Here is an 18,336-nt window from a genome sequence, read left to right on the forward strand (position 1 = left end):
CAAACAACTGGTCAAGCTCGCAACCAACAGAGCGATTGTGAGCATGTTGCTTTCAAGGCAGATTTCGACATAAAGCGCCGTAAAGCACGCGCGAGGCTGGAAGATACCCGCCAAGCGATGTTATCGCGCATCGATATCTTGAAGTCACAACAGACCGACGAGGACCATTCCGATAAAATTACCGCGTTGTACGAAGTGGCGAATGAAATGGCACACATCGTGAATACGATCGTACCCCAAGCACCCCCAACCGGTCCCAACGCAGAAGGGTCTATCGAATTGCTGGATGAACAACTGGCATCAATTCTCAAGGACGTCGACGTCCGAGCGCGGGCGAACGCGTTAGATGCCCCAAATTCTGCGGCAGTACATATCGTGATGAAAGTCCACGCGTTCGATACAATCATATGTCGACTTGACGAACATTTGCTCGAATTCGCGGCGGCAGAACTTGTGAGTGAGCTTGCCGAGCTGGGTCGAAGACACGCTGAATTACGACATACGCGAAGTTGTGTCGCGATAGGTTTCGGTGACGCAGAGCTTCGAGCTACTTTCGATGCGCTACGATCGTCTATCGAGACACTTCGCCATGCCGTTGAGAACGACGACTTCGAAGCTGTATTCACCACTTTGAATGGTGGGAAGGAGATCATTGATTCTCACTTACGATGGTGTCGGGATCAATGTGAATTGTTCAAGAGCGCCGAGGACGAGCACCCCGATTTCCTCGAGGACGAGCCTCCACTGACGACCAAGTTTTTCAAGGCGACAGTCAAGGTGATACAATCCCATGAAAAGCAACTGTCTAAATTCAAATCGGAGTGTATTCGTAACTGGCCCCCGCTTTTCAAGAACTTTGGCCGCGTCAAGTACATACAAGGCTTTGCTGAGCAACTTCAGAATCAACTCCATCTCGATCTCAATGAAAGCACGCCGGAGGAGGCCAAGGCTGTTTTCGATCAGGTGTTGGCCTTCACAGATGGCTTCGCGGTTTGGTGCGGCGATTTAGTGGCACAGGTCGAAGGCTCAGATGTCTTCATCTTGTTTGAGCCAATCGCCCGCGCGATGATGGAAAGCTTGAAAGCCATCAGAACAGACGCTGAGTCGCAAAGTGCACTCGCGAGGCAAGCATTGAGTATGATAGATTATGCGGTGACGCAACGGGCGTTGGCCGCAACGACGCGATCGGGCTTGCAGACAGCACTCGCAGATGGTACGTCTGCGCTTGAAGACCAGCTCGCCGCAGAAATTGCACACATGGACGCTGCGAAGATTTCTCGAGAGACTACTTTCGAGACCGACAAGATGCGCATCGAGGAAGCTTTGACTACATCAGAGCAAGAGTCGGACGGTAGGCGAGCGGTTTTAGAGGATGACATTCGATCGCAACAGGACACTATCGCGCGGCTACAAAACTTGAAACGGGAAGAGGCCGCGGCATCGAGCTCTATAAACCCGTTGAAATGGGAGCGTTTCAGTCGAAGCACTGAGCTCGCCGAAGCTGTAAGTGCACTCCGTATGAGCAAACAAAACTTGAAGAATGAAGAGCTTGCAAATGAGAAGGCCCGCGGGGATGCCCGTAAGGCTGTTCATTCGTTGGAACGGGGCCTGAAAAAGGACCTGGTCGAATGTGACGTCCGAGCAAAAAAAATCCGAGACGATGTGGCAAAGGAGCTGAAGAAACAAACTCTGGATGCTCAGAGGAAGACACCCGAAGACGCTAAAGCCCATAAGGCTAGTCTGGCTTCCAGGCGCGCGGTGTTCCAGCAACAACGCGCCGCCGCCAAACTCATCGCGAGCGAAAGTAGAGAAGCTACGCGAATCCAAGCACAGCTTGCATACTACATGCGAAATTTAAAGGCGCGCGAATCGTGATATAGCGGTCGTCTACGAGGAATACACGCATAGTCTAAACATGACCATCCTGTTGGAGAAGGAGCTGAGTTTCCGCTTCGTTACGGATGAGATTGTCGCGAGGAGATGAGCCTTCAAATTCGGGGCGATGGCTCACAAATCAGGCAAGGGAAGACAGGTGCACGTGCAAACTCTCAGCGGAAAGAGTTCATCGTCTCGAAGATCTCGGTGTTTGGTGAGACAAACTCGACACACAGCAGGAGCACTTCACTGCCTGAGTGTACAGAAGATGTAACTAGCCTGAAGCGTTCGACCGTTGAGACCTCAAGTTTTGGTGCCCTCGCTTAAGATTTCTTCAGAATAGAATCTCTGAAAGCAAGGGATGCTCAAAGCAGCAAAAATGACTTCCTACTACGGGCCACACAGGACGCCGAGCCCGATTTCTCTGTGCGTTCCGACCCCCCTTAACAGCGGACCCTTGGGTCTTAAGAAATTTCAACCTTTAAGGTTATAGGTTATATAGGTTATAGGTTTATTTATAAAGTTTACATGTGACGTTTTTTTTCAAAAATGGAAAAAAAAGTGACGGAGAGAAAGTTCCTCACAGGACCTCCAACCACTAAACCCATAACCGGTCACTCTTCCTCGCCCCGTTCTTTGATACACGTTCGCCCCACGACGGTTCGACCTGAAATTTTTTTCGGTTTGGCTTCGAACCCGAGCTTGGTCAGCGCGCGTCCGATGAGCATCTTGCTCACGGTGCAGCCGTTAAAAATATCAACTTTTTTGTTTCAGTTGGGGCACCCCAACATGATAAAACGCTCATCGACGTTGATGTACCGCATGTACGATTTCTTCAGAACCAATCGTTCGAGTGAAGTGGTCAAACCAAGCCACGCAACTCATCTACCGTAAATTGATACTTGTCGAGACTGCGCTTCGAAGGCAGCGTGCCGCGCGCTCGAGCATTCTTGAGACACGTCTTACGCAGTATTCTTTTCGCGTGCTGCTTGTAATAATTGAGTTGTCTGTAGTTACCATCGCCGCCGTCCCGCTTCGGCGTATATTGAGCTCTGCTGTAGGCCAGACTCTCGTCCACGTTCTCGTGGCACGCGTGTTTCCGACTGCGTCCAGGAACTCGGGAGTTGAATACGCCGTCGCGCTTCTCTCTCATGTATGCACTTTTACGTTGACGGAGCTCTCCAGCTGGAATGTCCTTTTCGAGAACTCTCACGTCCGCGTCGCCAAACGTGAAGATTGGATGCCGTGCGTATTTATGCGAGGCAAGGCGCGCTCTGAGCGAACCTGTCGTCGATCCGATGTACGTTTTGTCACATTTCGCATTATCGCTAAACATTTCGTACACGCATCCCGACGGCATTTGTCCTGGTTACCTGTCTATCCCTAAGAAAATATTGTTGTCAAAAGTCCTCCTGCTGCGGTTTGCAGTCGCATTCGAGAGACCGTATCGCTGCGTGGGCTGCAAGGTCTGGGATGTAGATATCGAACCGCCCGATTTCACACCTGGACGTTCGTGATCCGTCGAGACCTGACGAAATGACGAACTTGTTTTGTCGTCCCGAAATTCGTCAGCCCGTCGTTCGGTCACACTTTGTGTGTACCAATGATGAAAATGACGAAATGTTAAAATATTTTAATGTTTATTTTTATTTTAGATCTACGACAAGCAACAGTGTAGACCTTTATGAAAACAGTTCGTCATTCGTCATTTCGTCAGGATCCAAACCATGGTCTTTTCGGTGTCTTGTTGAGTCTTCATATTGCAAATGTACGAATCACAAAATTAGTATGAACACCAGACGACCGCCGGCGCGAGCTCCGTCTCCCCCGTGTACCCATTGTTCTTCAGCCACTCGAAGCACCCGTCGCGGTCAATTTCCCAATAGACGCCATTCTCGTCCCTACCTTGCCTCAGGTGGTCCTCGCGCATTGGGATCCTGTGGCCCTTTTCCTTCTTGAAGAAGTCCTTGAGCTTATTGCCGACCCTGGTCGCGCTATCTTGACCGCGCGTAGCCGCTGGCAACCACGTCTGGTATTCGATGAAGATGTCACTGTTGCGGATTTTATTTCCAACCCACTTCTCAGGGAATTCAACAGTGACGCAATGCTCAAACCATCGAGTGAACTTGGGCATGCAGCCACGCTTCATTTCCGAATACGCGTCGGTCGTAGGTCTGTCTTTCACGTAGTCAAAAGTCGATAGGTCGAGCCCCATGAGGTGGTCGTAGATCGCCCTCAAGTTCCTCAGATCCTTGATGTACACGTCGCGGAATTCCTTCAAGAATCCAGTCTGGTCGTTCAAGTGCGTGAGCAGTGGCTCCATAACGACGAACCGACGATCACTCATTTCCAGAAAAACGGGGTAGTCGTCGTTCGAGAAAAATAGGAACCCAACCAGATTCATGATGACGTACAGCTGCACGTGCTTCGGGTTGATTGTGAAACTCGTGTCCGTGAGCATCGATTTCAGCAACTTTCTATACATTTTCATGATGCACTCATCTGCTTCGTTCAACGCGAGACACTTTTTGCCTTCAATCATGTTCGCATGCGTCCCAAATATGTCCTTTTTCGGATCAGCCGTCTCATGAAACGTCTTGCCCATGAGCGCATGAAGCAGGTGCAGGAAAGTGCCCTTGCCGGTACCTTGGACTCCTCGAAACACGAGCGACGTGATCGGCTTCTCTTCGGGTCTCTGGAAGAGACACGCGAACCAATTCAAAGCGTACTCGAGCGCATTTTCTGAACCGCCACATAGCACCAGGAGGAGCTCGAGGAAAGGCTTTACGTCGCCCTCTTTGCCCAGTTCACTGGGGATGCCTTCGACCGGATAGCCTCGCCACAGATTGTACGTCTTGTTGCTGCAGTTTTTCGGGACGACATCGAGGGTATCGTACACCCGTTTATTGTCGTCGTCGAGCCACTTTTCGATGAACCCGTTCTTCTTGCCTTTCCTCAAGACACCGTTCTCATCGACAAAGGAGAGTTCTCGATAGCGCCTCACCAAAGCGGCCTCGCTGAACTTGGTAATGTCCCCGGTGGTTCCATAACAGCTATCGTCGCAGAAGAGGTCCTTGGTTAAGATCTTTGCGACGTGCTTCTCGAACTCACGGCGGACCTCGATGTAGCCCGCAGACGTGCCCTCTTTGATTTCGTTCTGCTCCTTTTCGGTGATACCGGTCACCAAACACCCAACCTCAAAGCGAAACTGTCTGGGCTTGCAGTTGCCATGGTTTTTCACGGTGAGCACGCCGAGACCGACCTCGGCGACGTAAAAGTGATTCCCACCGCCCCTTCCATTGCCTTCGTGGAAGCCCCCACAGCAAGGACATTGGCCCACAGTGGTGCCTCGCTGTGGGCGACATTGGTCGCATTCAAAATCATACGATGTCGCTCCACTGAGCCAATGTATGCCCGTGAACCCCATTTCCTCGAGCAAAGGTGTCACAGATGCTTGCGTAAAGCTGCACTCCGTGTCCGCGCGTTCGACCTTGTGACCGACTTTGCCATCAAGGAAACTGTACAAATCGTTGGGCATCGGTGGTAAATTGTTGATGTCGCCTCGGAGTAGCTCGTAGCCCGGGGCATCGGCACCGACCACGTAGTTACCCGTCGTACGGATATCGACGAACCCTTCGATGCCCACCGTGCCTTTCCAATCGCCGAATCGTTCTTCGTCCCATGCGAAGTACGTGTGGTACCCGCCTGATCGCGTTTTGACGATGTACGCGCCTTCCCCGCCAACCTTGCGCGTCAACATTTCTTCCGTCAGTTCAAACTCGCACTTGCCACCGTAACAATCCCAGTCGATGACGAGGACACGGTTCGGTCGCCCTGTCAGCACGCCGTACATTTCTCCTGGGATGACTTTCTGCGTATTCTGTTCATAGTTTGCTTCATCGAGGAACCCTCTGCCGCATGTTGGCTCCTTGTTCTGGTCGAGTGGGATCAGATGCATGCCGTTCGTAAATTCTCTGGCGTCCATATATATCACATAAGAAAAGAATTCTTTAAGCCGTGTTTTTCCTGGTCACATCGGCGCGATGACTGATTTTCAAGTTTTTCAACAGCCTGGAAAAGCACGCCAGCGCGCCCCACTGGTCAACGTTTTGCCACTTTTTCGACGAGATCGGGGTACTGCAAAGCACACGGCGAAGACCCGAGAGATCAGCAGATCGACGAACTCCGCAGTGAGCTCAGTGACATCGTGTCAAGACTGGAGGCGGTGGAGAGCGCCTAATCATCGTTTTTCTATATCGCGCCATTCGTGGACAACAAAATATACGTCCACATATATTAACTCCCCGTGCTTGCCTCGTCCAAATTGGCATCGCCCATGCGCCGTCGAAGCGAAGACGTGTCATCTCCCGAACCACTGAGCGCCTTTAGCGCGCCCTCTACGCCACGAAGCGCGCTGTAAAGAAGGTCTTGGGCGCCAACTTTGTTGTACCAATCTTGGAAGCTTTTGCACGCACAAAATTGCTTCTCAGGTCCCCATTCAGGCTGCCACTTTGGTACGTTACACTGACCATAACCATCATAGTTAACGTATCCATCAACGCTGAGGTTACTGCCATCGCAGCCAATGACACCCACAGGATGAACAATGAAGCTACTTGAGCCACTTCGGTGGCCAACATACTGGGGTGGACATGACCCATAATTCCCACGATAATTCCACAGTGTGAGCCTCTGTTGTTCCATTTTCGCCTCGTAGCTGCGCAACGCATCGCTCAACTCCTCGAGGTTGCGTTCCAAAGATACACTAGTCCTTTTTCTTTTGTGTTGCTGGAGTTGTTCAGAGGCGTGTTCTTTTATGTCGGCAATTTTATCGGGCAAGCCTTTCAAATCTGCGATAACCGCATCCACATCGGCGCACATCGCGTTCAATGAATTGTCTTTCTCTTTTAATTTCGCACGAGTGTCCTCGATGTGCTGCGGGATAACCGACCGTCGCGTTTCGGAGATATTCTCGTCTTGTAGCTGCGCTTCCAGAACTCGGATATCTTTATCGATGCGCTCTACGGTGCGAAGATAACTCGCCCGTAAGAGGCGCTTGAACTCCTCGAGGCCGTCGGGCGTCGGTTTGTCATACTCGTCTCGTGATCTGGCGAATTTCTCGTAGCATGGGTCCTTGAAGAATGGCTTGTTCTTGTACGAGCGCTCGAGATCATCCTCCGCTGTTTTGACCGCCTCTGACTCCGCCGTGCCGTTCATCCAGTCCGGTTGCAGCGACGGGTCTAATGAGTTCGTTCTCCATGTCGGTGAGGCGTGCGCGACTGAATCGGTCATCGCGTGCGTCGATGAGTGGCGCCGACACCGCGATCTGCCCGCATCCTCGGAAAACCGGAGGCCGCTAAACCCTAGCAAAAATCGAGTTTTAGAAATTGTCGATTTTTAACACGTTTACAGTGGAACCTCTGCGGTTTTTGACGCCTAAACCCTAATTTCTAAACCCTAATGTGTAAATACGAGTACGACGTTTCATTAACCCATACGAGTACCCCCGAACGACGAGTCGTGACTCATACGGTAAAAATATCACGTCCCGCCGGTCCGGTCCCCATATACTATGGAATTTATGCTATTCAGCCCGCGCAAACAGTCGGGTAGATTACTGTACAGTAATCTACCCGTATCTTACTGTACAGTAATCTGTGCGCGGAATCAGTAATCTGTACCCGGAATGACGCGGGATGTGGCGTAATCTATACCCGACATCCCGTGTTCTGTACACTGTGGGGCTTCAGGCCGCCGAGTATGATTAAGCCTATTTTGCATCACAATTGTCGGTCTACTCTTAACATTTGGCGGACTCGCGTTACATGCTATTCTGATCGAGTGGAATTTTCCATAGTTATTGTCCGTATGTTGAACGGCCCTCTCTTAAGATTGGGTGCGCATCTGAAGCGAGGCTTCCAGGATCTGAACAGTCGTGTACAGGTGGTTCGGTTAACGGCGTCTTCTGTACCCTCAGGTGGCGAACTTCATCTCCAAGATATCAGGTTTTTGTGCCAAAACACACTCACTTCTTCGACTCAACGGCTTGATTCCAAGGTCGAGCCGTAATCATACGCTCGCGAGCCTACGAACACCGCATCGCACTCGTTTATTGGCGCGCGTCGCGACTTACGACGTACAATCGCCACAAACGCAACAAAGGTAAACATCGCAAGGTACAGAGTTAATGTGAAGGGTCGAGGCGCCCCCAATCTGGCTCTCGACTGTTGCACGGCGTTACATTCGCACAGTTCCAATGCCTTGCTTCGTTGCTCGGCATTTTTCCAGTTACGCGTGAAGCTGACATTAAAGTTTGCGACTCCACGAAACATTTCGTCGACGTTCGCGTCAGCGCTCAATACCCACGAATTCAGATCTTGATTGAAACTTTTGGCGAAAGCAAACATCCGATGAAAGCTCTTGACGTTGGAGACGTTCCAATCGCTTAGGTTTTGATTGAAATTTCGATTGTACGCGAACATTTCTGACATGTCCGTAGCAGACGCCGTGTTCCACGCACTGATGATGGTCGCCGCCGTCGATCCAACGCCATTCAGACTATCGTAATGTGTTTGAAATAGACTTCTGAAATTCCTCACCTCACTTGTATCCACCATGTTTAGAGGCCCAAATCTACAACAGTAGCTGTACTTCGAGAAATTCGACCCCATGCAGTTACTCCGAGCTGACTCTTGGCTTCGGCAGGAGCGTATCACTTGGTATAAACTCGAACGATCGCCACGAAGTGGTGATAAACCTTGCGCCGTACCAGAATACGCAAAGAGATCTATAAACTGTTGATGATCGCTTCGGTGAGTATTGACTTGTTTTTCCTTGATATTTTCGGCAAATGACGGCGAACGATAGCTTGGATTCAGAAAGTAGGTGGAATGGAACATCCCGTAAGCGGTCGTAACCGAGGAAACATCCCACGTCCACTTTCGCAAATCGCGCGAGAATGCGCGCGCGCCATTGAACATGTATTGCATGTTCTGAACTTTTTTCACGTTCCATGACGACAAATCCTGATCAAAACTTGTCGCATATTGAAACATTTTCACCATCGTCCCGACTTGCGCGACATTCCAAGATCCGATTGACGCGTTGAAGTCTCTCCGATTTTGGAAAAGTTCATTCATGTTCGTTACCCTACTGACATCCCACGTCTCCATGGTCCCAAACTGTAAGTCTCGACACATACCTCCGACGGGATCGACTTCCAAACATTTATCTATGATATCATCGATGTTGTCGTTATCGATGTGCTCCATAACTTTGGTTTCAGCGATTTTCGGTTTCCAATTGCACGGGGGGCCATGTCTCATGTTCGACTTGCTGATTGAGACGAGTTTGAAATCGAACGAGCTCCGTCTGCCTCTTGCATAGTGACTGAACCATTTGGTAACGCGAACTTCGTCCTTCAATGCGTACTTCACCTTCCACGCGGCGGCGTTCAGGAACATGTCACCCACGATTGGCTGCAGAACGGTCGATTGCGACGTTGCGTGCTGGGCGAGACAAACGTACTCGCCTCGAACGGCAGCTTCGCCGCGGCCCCAATTTGTAATGTCGGCATCAAACATCCAAGCGTCGTCAAACATTTTATAAAAGTCTGTGACTGATCTCACGTTCCAATCCCCCAAGTCTCCGTTAAATTTATAGGCGTTGGAAAACATCTGGTTCATGTCTTCAACCTGGGCGACGTTCCAAAGTTTCAAAGAGCCCCGGAATCGACGCGCGCCGTAGAACATGCGGAACATACTCGTGACTGAAGCAACGTTCCAGTTTTCGATATTGCCATTGAAGTCGCGTGCGCCCGAGAAGGCTTCAGACATATCGAACACACCTGAAGTATTCCAGGTTGACATCGCGCCATACTTGGAGTCGACGCAAGCGCCATCAGTGGGATGTGTCTCCAAACATTTGCCGACGGCGTACAAGAAATTACCTTGATGTACTTCGGCGAAGGTTGATGAATTCGTTGAGTTCTTGCTCGTTGTAGGCACGGTGCACTTAGCTGGCGAAGCACGATTTGGTTTCTTCGCCAACCCAACACAGTCGACATCACCATATATGGCGTGGCGACCATATTTCCCGTCTTTGTCGCGCCCCCACTTGTAGCCAATTTTCGTATTGTATTCCAGGCAAGTGCGCGGCTTGCAGGTCCACTTCGACACGGGACCAGAGAGAGACCACGTTCTTCTACGTTCGTGGCCTTCGCGCGTGCATGCCTCAAGCCAGGCCGTCGCAAGACCAAACATATTGGCACTCCCCAACCTGTCCAGACTCGCGGAATCCCACTTGGAGATATCTTGCGCAAACTTCGACGCGCCGTAAAACATCCCCTCCATATTGTACACGTTGCGTACGTCCCAATTGCCAATGTCTTGATTGAAACTCGAAGCGCCTTGAAACATGCGCAACATAAATGTTACGGAACTCACATCCCAAGCAGATATATCGCCATCGAACTGGTCTCTGCCCTTAAATGCCTCGCGCATGTCGGTGACTCGGCTTACGTCCCAGCCAGACATACATCCGTGTCTAAATCCAGAGCAGTCTCCGTACTTTGGGTCTTCACTCAAGCATTCTTCAATCGCATCATAGAAGACAGCATTTTCAATGTTTACGTGCTTTCGTTTCCAAACAATCGGTGGTCCATCACTTTTCCCTCCGACGGCGAGAGGATCGCGATAAAACTCCATTTGAAACTCCGTGATGCCGTCGAACATCTTCGTCGAAACTTCCAACGAAGCCGTCGACCAAGAAGTGACATCAGGAAAGTCTGGGACCACTACTCTGGAAAACATCTCGCGCATGTTTTTCACTTTTCGCACATTCCAGTGCGATATCTCTGATGGGATCTTTCCAAAGCGAACGCCCTTGAACATCATTTCCATACTTGTAGCCGAACTCGTGTCCCATGAAGCAAATCCTGAAGGCAAGCGGGTAGTGCGATATCGCGATGAAAACATGCTCCTAAAGTTCGTTATACCAATGGTGCGCATGTTGGATACATCGCAGGTCGTCGACACGGGTGAATTCAAACCAGAAAACATGGAATCAGCATCGACGTTTGATCCGAAACTCCATGAGATGTTGACATCCGTGCACTCAGAACCCTTCATCATTGCCTTGATATCATTGGCAGAGTCTAGTTTCCACGCGCTCGCTTGACGAAGAATGGGTGGTTTTGAGAAAGCAAACGCGGATTGCATCTTCTGAACTCGTTTAGGATCCCATTTGCCAAGACCGTCGATGGCGTCGTGACCAATCCGAGCAAATGCAAGCTCCATGCTCTTCACATTCCTCACGTCCCAAGAACCAATATCGCCGATGCGTCCTTGATTTGTCATTTTGAAGAATATTCCGTCCATGTTGGTGACCGAGGAGACATCCCAATGTTTGAACATATTGTGCCAATCACGCCCCAGACCACTGAAGGTGAACCGCATGCTCCGCACGCTACTTACATTCCACGCACCCAAGTTACCAAAAGTCGCTCCCGGTAGAATGACCACAGTGCGTGGAACATCTAATCTGAAACGCGTTTCGGAATGCGAAGATGCCTTCCATTCTCCCGTATCATTGAAATACCGTTCTCCATATCTGAAAATGTGGTAATTATAGCGCTGCATGAACATTGCATCCATGTTCACGACTGAACTCGTGTTCCACTGTGACAAGTCGCCCACGTCGCCTTCAAAATCCTCAAACATCGCACCCATGTCCGTCACGGAGCTCACGTCCCATCTCGACAGGTCACGTGAAAAGTTGGGCGCGTCCTTGTATGCAGCACCAAACTCTCCAGGGCTTGCTTGAAAGAATTTCCATCGCAAACATACGTAGCCGAACGTTCGGTAATGTCCCGGAAACGCGGCTTGGTCAAACTGAAAGTGGTTAACAGTACCAATTTTGAACGCGTACGACATGTCGGTTACTCGCGAGACATCCCATTCTGACATCGGCCCGTATCTCAATTCGCATGTCGTTAAATTCTTTCTGCATGCGATGATCGCGGTATAGAAATCATCATCTGTACGAGTCAAGTTGAGTGGTTTGGATACCAGAGCGCTCAAAAGTCGGCGTCCAAGTGGAAGCCGAACAGGATCGTCGATACTTTTACCCAAACGTGCGCTGACGCTCATCGCCGGCGACTTGGCGGAGGTGAGCTCCTCTTCGAGCCTTCGCAGCTTGGCCCGCAAACCTACAAGCCCTCGGTTCCTCGGATTGCGAGCCTCGATCCGCGCAATTTTTGTGCGGAGCTTTGTCATTTCCGGCGTCGGGCTCGGTGGCGGCGGGCTCGGACTTGTCGACGGCGTGTCGCCGAAGAGCTCCTCTTCGAGCCTTCGCAGCTTGGCCCGCAAACCTACAAGCCCTCGGTTCCTCGGATTGCGAGCCTCGATCCGCGCAATTTTTGTGCGAAGCTTTGTCATTTCCGGCGTCGGGCTCGGTGGCGGCGGGCTCGGACTTGTCGACGGCGTGTCGCCGAAGAGCTCCTCTTCGAGCCTTCGCAGCTTGGCCCGCAAACCTACAAGCCCTCGGTTCCTCGGATTGCGAGCCTCGATCCGCGCAATTTTTGTGCGGAGGTTTGTCATTTCCGGCGTCGGGCTCGGTGGCGGCGGGCTCGGACTTGGTGTAGTCGTCAGATAATCGATCGATGAGCTCGGCGATTGACTCGGACTCGGCGAGCTCTTCTCTTCGTCAGCGTCCTCCTCTTCGTCAGCATGTTCGACTTCGTCTTTGTCTGCCTCTTCGTCCTCCTCTTCGTCTGCATTGTAAGGCGATGGACTCGGACTCGGCGAGCTCTTCTCTTCGTCAGCGTCCTCCTCTTCGTCAGCATGTTCGACTTCGTCTTTGTCTGCCTCTTCGTCCTCCTCTTCGTCTGCATTGTAAGGCGATGGACTCGGACTCGGCGAGCTCTTCTCTTCGTCAGCGTCCTCCTCTTCGTCAGCATCTTCGACTTCGTCTTTGTCTGCCTCTTCGTCCTCCTCTTCATCTGCATTGTAAGGCGATGGACTCGGACTCGGCGAGCTCTTCTCTTCGTCAGCGTCCTCCTCTTCGTCAGCATGTTCGACTTCGTCTTTGTCTGCCTCTTCGTCCTCCTCTTCGTCAGCATTGTAAGGCGATGGACTCGGACTCGGCGAGCTCTTCTCTTCGTCAGCGTCCTCCTCTTCGTCAGCATGTTCGACTTCGTCTTTGTCTACCTCTTCGTCCTCCTCTTCGTCAGCATTGTAAGGCGATGGACTCGGACTCGGCGCACTTGCTTGTGCGTCGATACCTGTATATTCTGGTTCATCGGATGGCGTGTAGTTCTGAAATGGTTCATACGAATCTGTGGTTGTATTCGTTTTACTCGACGCAGCACGATGACCGATGGTATCCGCGTCGACCTCAAAACTAAAATTGCCATTAAGACGGAAACTGGACTCCTTAGAGTCAAGAATTGCTTGGTCGTCGTCACTCACGGATACTTTATCGAGAATTTTGAGCGAATGTATCGTTGGTAGCGGAGCACCTAGTACACTGCGGCGTACGTCATGAAGACGATCGCGAGTGGACAGCAAACGACGGTGACTTGGGCTCGTGGCAGTACACATCTTGAACAGTTTCTCGTCGTGCAATGACGAATATAGTACCTTTTTGCTTCGGGCGAGCACATCAAAGCTTGAAGTAAGTAGCGCGTCTAAATGACTCGGTATACCAACGCCCCTCACGGACGTTAACAATTCAAACGAAGAAGCTCGTGGCGGTAAACTTTTCAGCTTTTCACGCCTCGCCCACGGGAGAGGCTTGGCAAGGTCTACCATTTCTTCCTCACCGTCTTCATTTTCGCATTTCCCATCGTCGTCGTAGACGCACATTTGACAGGTTGTCTCGTTGATGCTTGCTACATACTTGAGCGGTAGTTCGGGCAGTACAATATTCTGTAAAAAGCCAGTCACGTTTCCCACGATACTCAAACCCTGCTCTGAATCGGGATATTTCCCCCAGAAATTGAGCACCGGTTTGACGTGAAGATCCAGAAGGGTCCCGAATCGACTCTTCACATCACGCGCACCGTGGAAATTACTCTTTGATCGGTTCACCATGGCGTACAAAGGCCGAAGCGCATCTGTTGGCTCGACAAGTCGAGTTTCACATTCACCCCATGCCGCGCGAATCAAATCTTCGTACACATACGTCACATCCGATGTGTTGAACCATTGGCGTTTGCAATTATGATTCAGCGTGTGCAGCATCCATTTTCGCGCTTCGATATCGCAGAACGGCCGAGTAACTTGAATGACATCCTCCATGAGAATTTTGTGTATCTCTGGGTCCTCTTTGCATTTTAATGTCATAGATACTGAGCGTATCATCTTGTAGAATGTGCTCGGGTAATACATCGCGTGTGGGCGAAATACGGCGTACACACGCTTGATGAGGGTTTGATTCGTGATTGACGCCACGTCGATGTGGTTAATGAGCGTCTCCCAAGCCTCGATGTTGTGTGGATTCGATTCTAACGCTGAGAGTAAAATCGCACCGACGCGATCGACAACTTGAGCGCCAGCATCCATGTACACGTTCTGGAACAAAAGCATCGCCAAGCGCGTCTCAACGTACGAATCCAACCCTTTGCTTACCGCTCTTGAAAGTGCACGGACATGGTCGACGGAAACGATGGCATTCTTCTTCACACCTGGCGCGTTACGATGTTCCAAAATACTCAACGTCGTTCTCGCAAACGTCGAGTTGGTGGGCCAATGCAGTGGTACCGTACGCCACAAGCGCGAGAGTTCATCAAATTTAAAGCTAATACCTCCAGGAATGGCTCCCCTCTTTTTGGAAACTTTCGTCGGGATCCCGAGACATGTTTGCATACCGATGGACAGATAAGCGATCATCGCGGCGTCACCGCCGTCTTGAGCGATCCGTGGAAGAGAATTCGGGTGCCAGTTTGACGCCTTGCATAGAGTTTCCGCGCGTTCGGTGACGTTTGCGTGATTCAACCTCAACCAAGTTGTATTGAGATTCCTTCTGCTGGCAATGTGCATGCATTCACTCGTTGGAAAGTGCGCACCAGCGTGCATGGCTACGACTGGCCACGGAATTCGACCAAAATTCATCGCTCCGTTGACGTTTGCATTCAACGTGCTGTGCATGTAGTGAATTGCCTGGAGCGGACTCGGATTCAATTCTCGACTTCCTGGCATGGCCAATGTCCCATTTATGAGCTTCTTCCTGATTTCACAGACATCGCCGACTTCTTCATCCCGAGACTGATCCAAAAGCGTTGAAGTAGAGTCTGCGATGAAATTCATATGACGATAATTGAAAGCTGTCGCAAGGATAGCATCGGATATGTTCGCGGCATCACCTCTAAAATAATTTGCCAAATATCGCACGTGATCCAACGCTTTCATGTGCGTCGGCATCGTTAGACTATAAAGTGCTTTTCGAAACGAAACGCCTTGGCTTAACTTGGTGTGTTCTATCCATTCCCAAATAGGGTCGCTCTGCGGTATTCTCGTCAGCCGCTTGCTGAGACGCTCGTTGGATTCGAGAACTTGTTTTGAAAGCGCCTCACTCCAAGCACCCTTTGCATTTTGAACAGCAATCAAGAGCTCGTCTTGTGGAAACGCTGTGAGGAAACCACGACGCATAAATGTGTGCTCAGCAGAAATGTCCGAACGTGATAGAGAGGACAAATCAAATTGAAGATGATGAATGAGCCGACACGTACCCGCGGCCGCAAACCCAATGAAGACGAATCCTGGGCACTTGGGCGTGTTCATACACAGAGAAGAGCACACATCGACGGACACAGACACCGGCGACACTGGATAACTCGTCATCGTCATTTGCGGGAGGAGAACAAAATGAGTTGCAGCCGCTCGTCGCGCTGTGGTGTTCCATGCGTGCGGTAAATCCATGATCGGTGTTGACCCTGAGACGCTGATTCTCGGCCGCGAGCCTTTAAACAGATTTGAGGAGCACCCTGTCTGTTGTTCCGAGGGTTTTGTCACGGGGTCGCAGACGACATCGCAATGCGCGTCTTCGTCATCCCTTCGAACACACTCTACGTCACGAATACGGATGCCGTTGATGCACGCGCCCCACGTAGTTTTCACGCGCCAGGACGCGCCTACACATCTGGGAATCTGAACATCGCAAGCGCCAGTTTCACCGCGTGTCCAACCATTCAAGCAGGTACACTTGTAGTCGTAAGTCCAAGGTTTCGTGTCGTGATAATGTTTCTCACATGCGCCATTCGCGCACGACGTTGCGCCTCTTCTGGTTAAAGAGCAAGCTTGAGGAGGACACTCTTCACGCGTGTTGCAACTCCGAATACTTTCTGGCCTCGCGAGGGGACATAGAGCGCTTCTGGCGAGAGTCCCATTGGCATACGTACACGATAACGATCTGACTTGAAAGGGCCGAGCGTCGTAGTCCAAAGTAGCACACTGTGCGCTGCACTCGCCATATGGCATACTGATCCAGTCAGCGTCGTCTCGTGGAGGCGGCGCGTAACATTCACGTTCGCGAAAATCTGTCATGATTACCCCGTCAGGTCGAGGGACAAAGCAACATCCATGATCTTCGCATACCAAAGCACGAACTTCAGGGCTCGTGGAGCCCCGTCGATCATCGCTCTCGTAGCCAGCACACACCATTCTTCCGGAGTCTTGTCTACACTGCGCATCGCAATGGAAATGATTACAGAATTCCTTTTCAGTAGGCTTTTCTGCGTGCGTACAGTGATCATCGGGCAGCGTTATATTTGTGCCTCTTTCGTCTTCGTGCGAGCACCAGACCCTACGAATGCGCACTCCACCACCACACGATTTGGAACAAGAGGTAAAAGGGGAGGATTTCCAACGCACGAATTTGAGCTTTGTGAAGAAGCTTGACTGGACGGAACTCACCACGAATTCGCGTAGGCCGTCGATCGTGACTGGGTGTTCGTACTCGACATTCGTGTACAACGTTGATCCAGATTCGCTCTCAATCGGCTTTGGTAAATCACTTCGTGAACGCACACCGTGAGGTTGTTCGGCGTCACCGCACGCAGATGACCATAAAGTACACTGTCCACTCGGCGAATATTCAGCCGCCGTGCACGAATTCTCTAGCGCGCATAGCGAAACGCATTCACTTGAAGAATTTGCATCTCGTGTCGCACCATTTCCAGTACAACGCTTCTTCAAGCATGAACGAGAGAAAGTGCCATCCCGAACTAGGTCCGGCTCGGTAAATTCAATGGTCGCACACAATGGTATCACTTCACTAGGATTTTCCATCGGCGATCCGGACTTTTTAACTTGTCTTGTACCCCAAGTACCGTAGATTGGTGGGAGTGTGGGTATGACGTTATCCATCGCGCTCCAAAAGAAGCCAATCGCCACGCTATCAGCGTCGCACGCAAGATGATCGATATCGGAACTTTCCGGTATATCGTGCTCGGTGTAGTCCTTGACGCTGAATCCTGCCGGCACCCCGCATCGAGGCATGACACCTGTAGTGTTTTCCGAAGATCCAAGAATGCCGGCAATACCGGTGAGGACTTGGCCGGGTGGACATAAAATACGAATCATACTTTCACCTCGATTGCGATAGGCAGCGTTAACACTACGAGGTTTCCATCCATCGGTGTTGTAAATCTTGTTGCCTTGAGCGCTACCGCTTAAAACCTCTCCGGTAGTGGGATCAGTATATCCATAGCCTGAAGTGAGGCTCAACGGGTGCGCCAACATACGCGATGTCATACCATGAATCTCCCCATTGAATCCAGGCCAATGTTGGAACTCTGTGTATCTTTCGCTTGAAACGCACAAAGAGCTGCGAAGACGAAGTCGACACGTGCGGCGTAAGTGCTCAGAGCCAACGTTTAGGAATGGCACACCACTGGAAGTGCGATAACTTCCTCCAAAACGATTAACTCCATTGTCACCGAATGTGTTGGCCTTGGCCTGAAAAGCCATCCACAGCGAGTTGTCGCACGCAATCGCGTCCACGGGCGCGTGCCAATCATCGGTGAGCATTTGAACTTCGCCACCCCTAAATCGTGTGTTATGCGATGCCTTCTCGCGTCCAAAAGGTCTGGTCCATTGCTCCTTGACTATAGCTTCGCATTCGCAGTAACCCCATCGGGAAAGCTTTTTGTTTGTGAAACAAGCTAGACGCGTACGATTTGGATCAATGTCTATAGAACACTGCGGATTAATCACGTCAGCGTTGCGTGGGTCTCTACTGAACATGACGTTACACGGAGCGCCATTCGCGTTTCCACCACAGGTTCGTCTCGGTTTCGCTTGATACAGTCCCCCCTTAATTTTAGTGACGCTTCGAGGGGCGGCGCACTTTTGCGATTCGTCAAGCGATCCAGGAACATCATCTGATTCTGTGATGACAACCGAGACGTTTGCAAGTCGACCTCGGTTTTCTTCAGACGCGTACGGATATACAATAACTTTG

General features: G+C 50.9%; 5 protein-coding genes across 5 annotated transcripts; 1 reads left to right on the plus strand and 4 right to left on the minus strand.

Moving 5' to 3' along the window:
- Positions 1-207: 207 nt before the first annotated feature.
- On the plus strand, positions 208-2,291 carry OSTLU_27537 (predicted protein; the record flags this gene model as incomplete). Its single annotated transcript, XM_001421258.1, has 1 exon — positions 208-2,291. One exon carries the CDS (start codon positions 208-210, stop codon positions 1,873-1,875), a length of 1,668 nt encoding a protein of 555 aa, XP_001421295.1. The 3' UTR covers positions 1,876-2,291.
- A 446-nt stretch (positions 2,292-2,737) lies between these two features.
- On the minus strand, positions 2,738-3,235 carry OSTLU_18135 (predicted protein; the record flags this gene model as incomplete). Its single annotated transcript, XM_001421437.1, has 1 exon — positions 2,738-3,235. One exon carries the CDS (start codon positions 3,233-3,235, stop codon positions 2,738-2,740), a length of 498 nt encoding a protein of 165 aa, XP_001421474.1.
- A 423-nt stretch (positions 3,236-3,658) lies between these two features.
- On the minus strand, positions 3,659-5,833 carry OSTLU_18136 (predicted protein; the record flags this gene model as incomplete). Its single annotated transcript, XM_001421438.1, has 1 exon — positions 3,659-5,833. The coding sequence occupies one exon, from the start codon at positions 5,831-5,833 to the stop codon at positions 3,659-3,661; it is 2,175 nt and encodes a 724-aa protein (XP_001421475.1).
- A 338-nt stretch (positions 5,834-6,171) lies between these two features.
- OSTLU_18137 (predicted protein) lies at positions 6,172-7,167 on the minus strand (the record flags this gene model as incomplete). Its single annotated transcript, XM_001421439.1, has 1 exon — positions 6,172-7,167. One exon carries the CDS (start codon positions 7,165-7,167, stop codon positions 6,172-6,174), a length of 996 nt encoding a protein of 331 aa, XP_001421476.1.
- Positions 7,168-8,237: 1,070 nt separating this feature from the next.
- Positions 8,238-10,319, minus strand: OSTLU_2351 (predicted protein; the record flags this gene model as incomplete). The annotated part of the gene is made up of 4 exons (XM_001421440.1): positions 8,238-8,394; positions 8,731-8,988; positions 9,457-9,721; positions 10,163-10,319. Coding segments are annotated over 4 exons (837 nt in total), but the record flags the coding sequence as incomplete, so codon positions are not given.
- Between the last annotated feature and the right edge of the window lie 8,017 nt (positions 10,320-18,336).

The sequence above is a fragment of the Ostreococcus lucimarinus genome, chromosome 14 (assembly GCF_000092065.1).
Source record: "Ostreococcus lucimarinus CCE9901 chromosome 14, complete sequence".
Taxonomy (NCBI): Eukaryota; Viridiplantae; Chlorophyta; class Mamiellophyceae; order Mamiellales; family Bathycoccaceae; genus Ostreococcus; species Ostreococcus sp. 'lucimarinus'.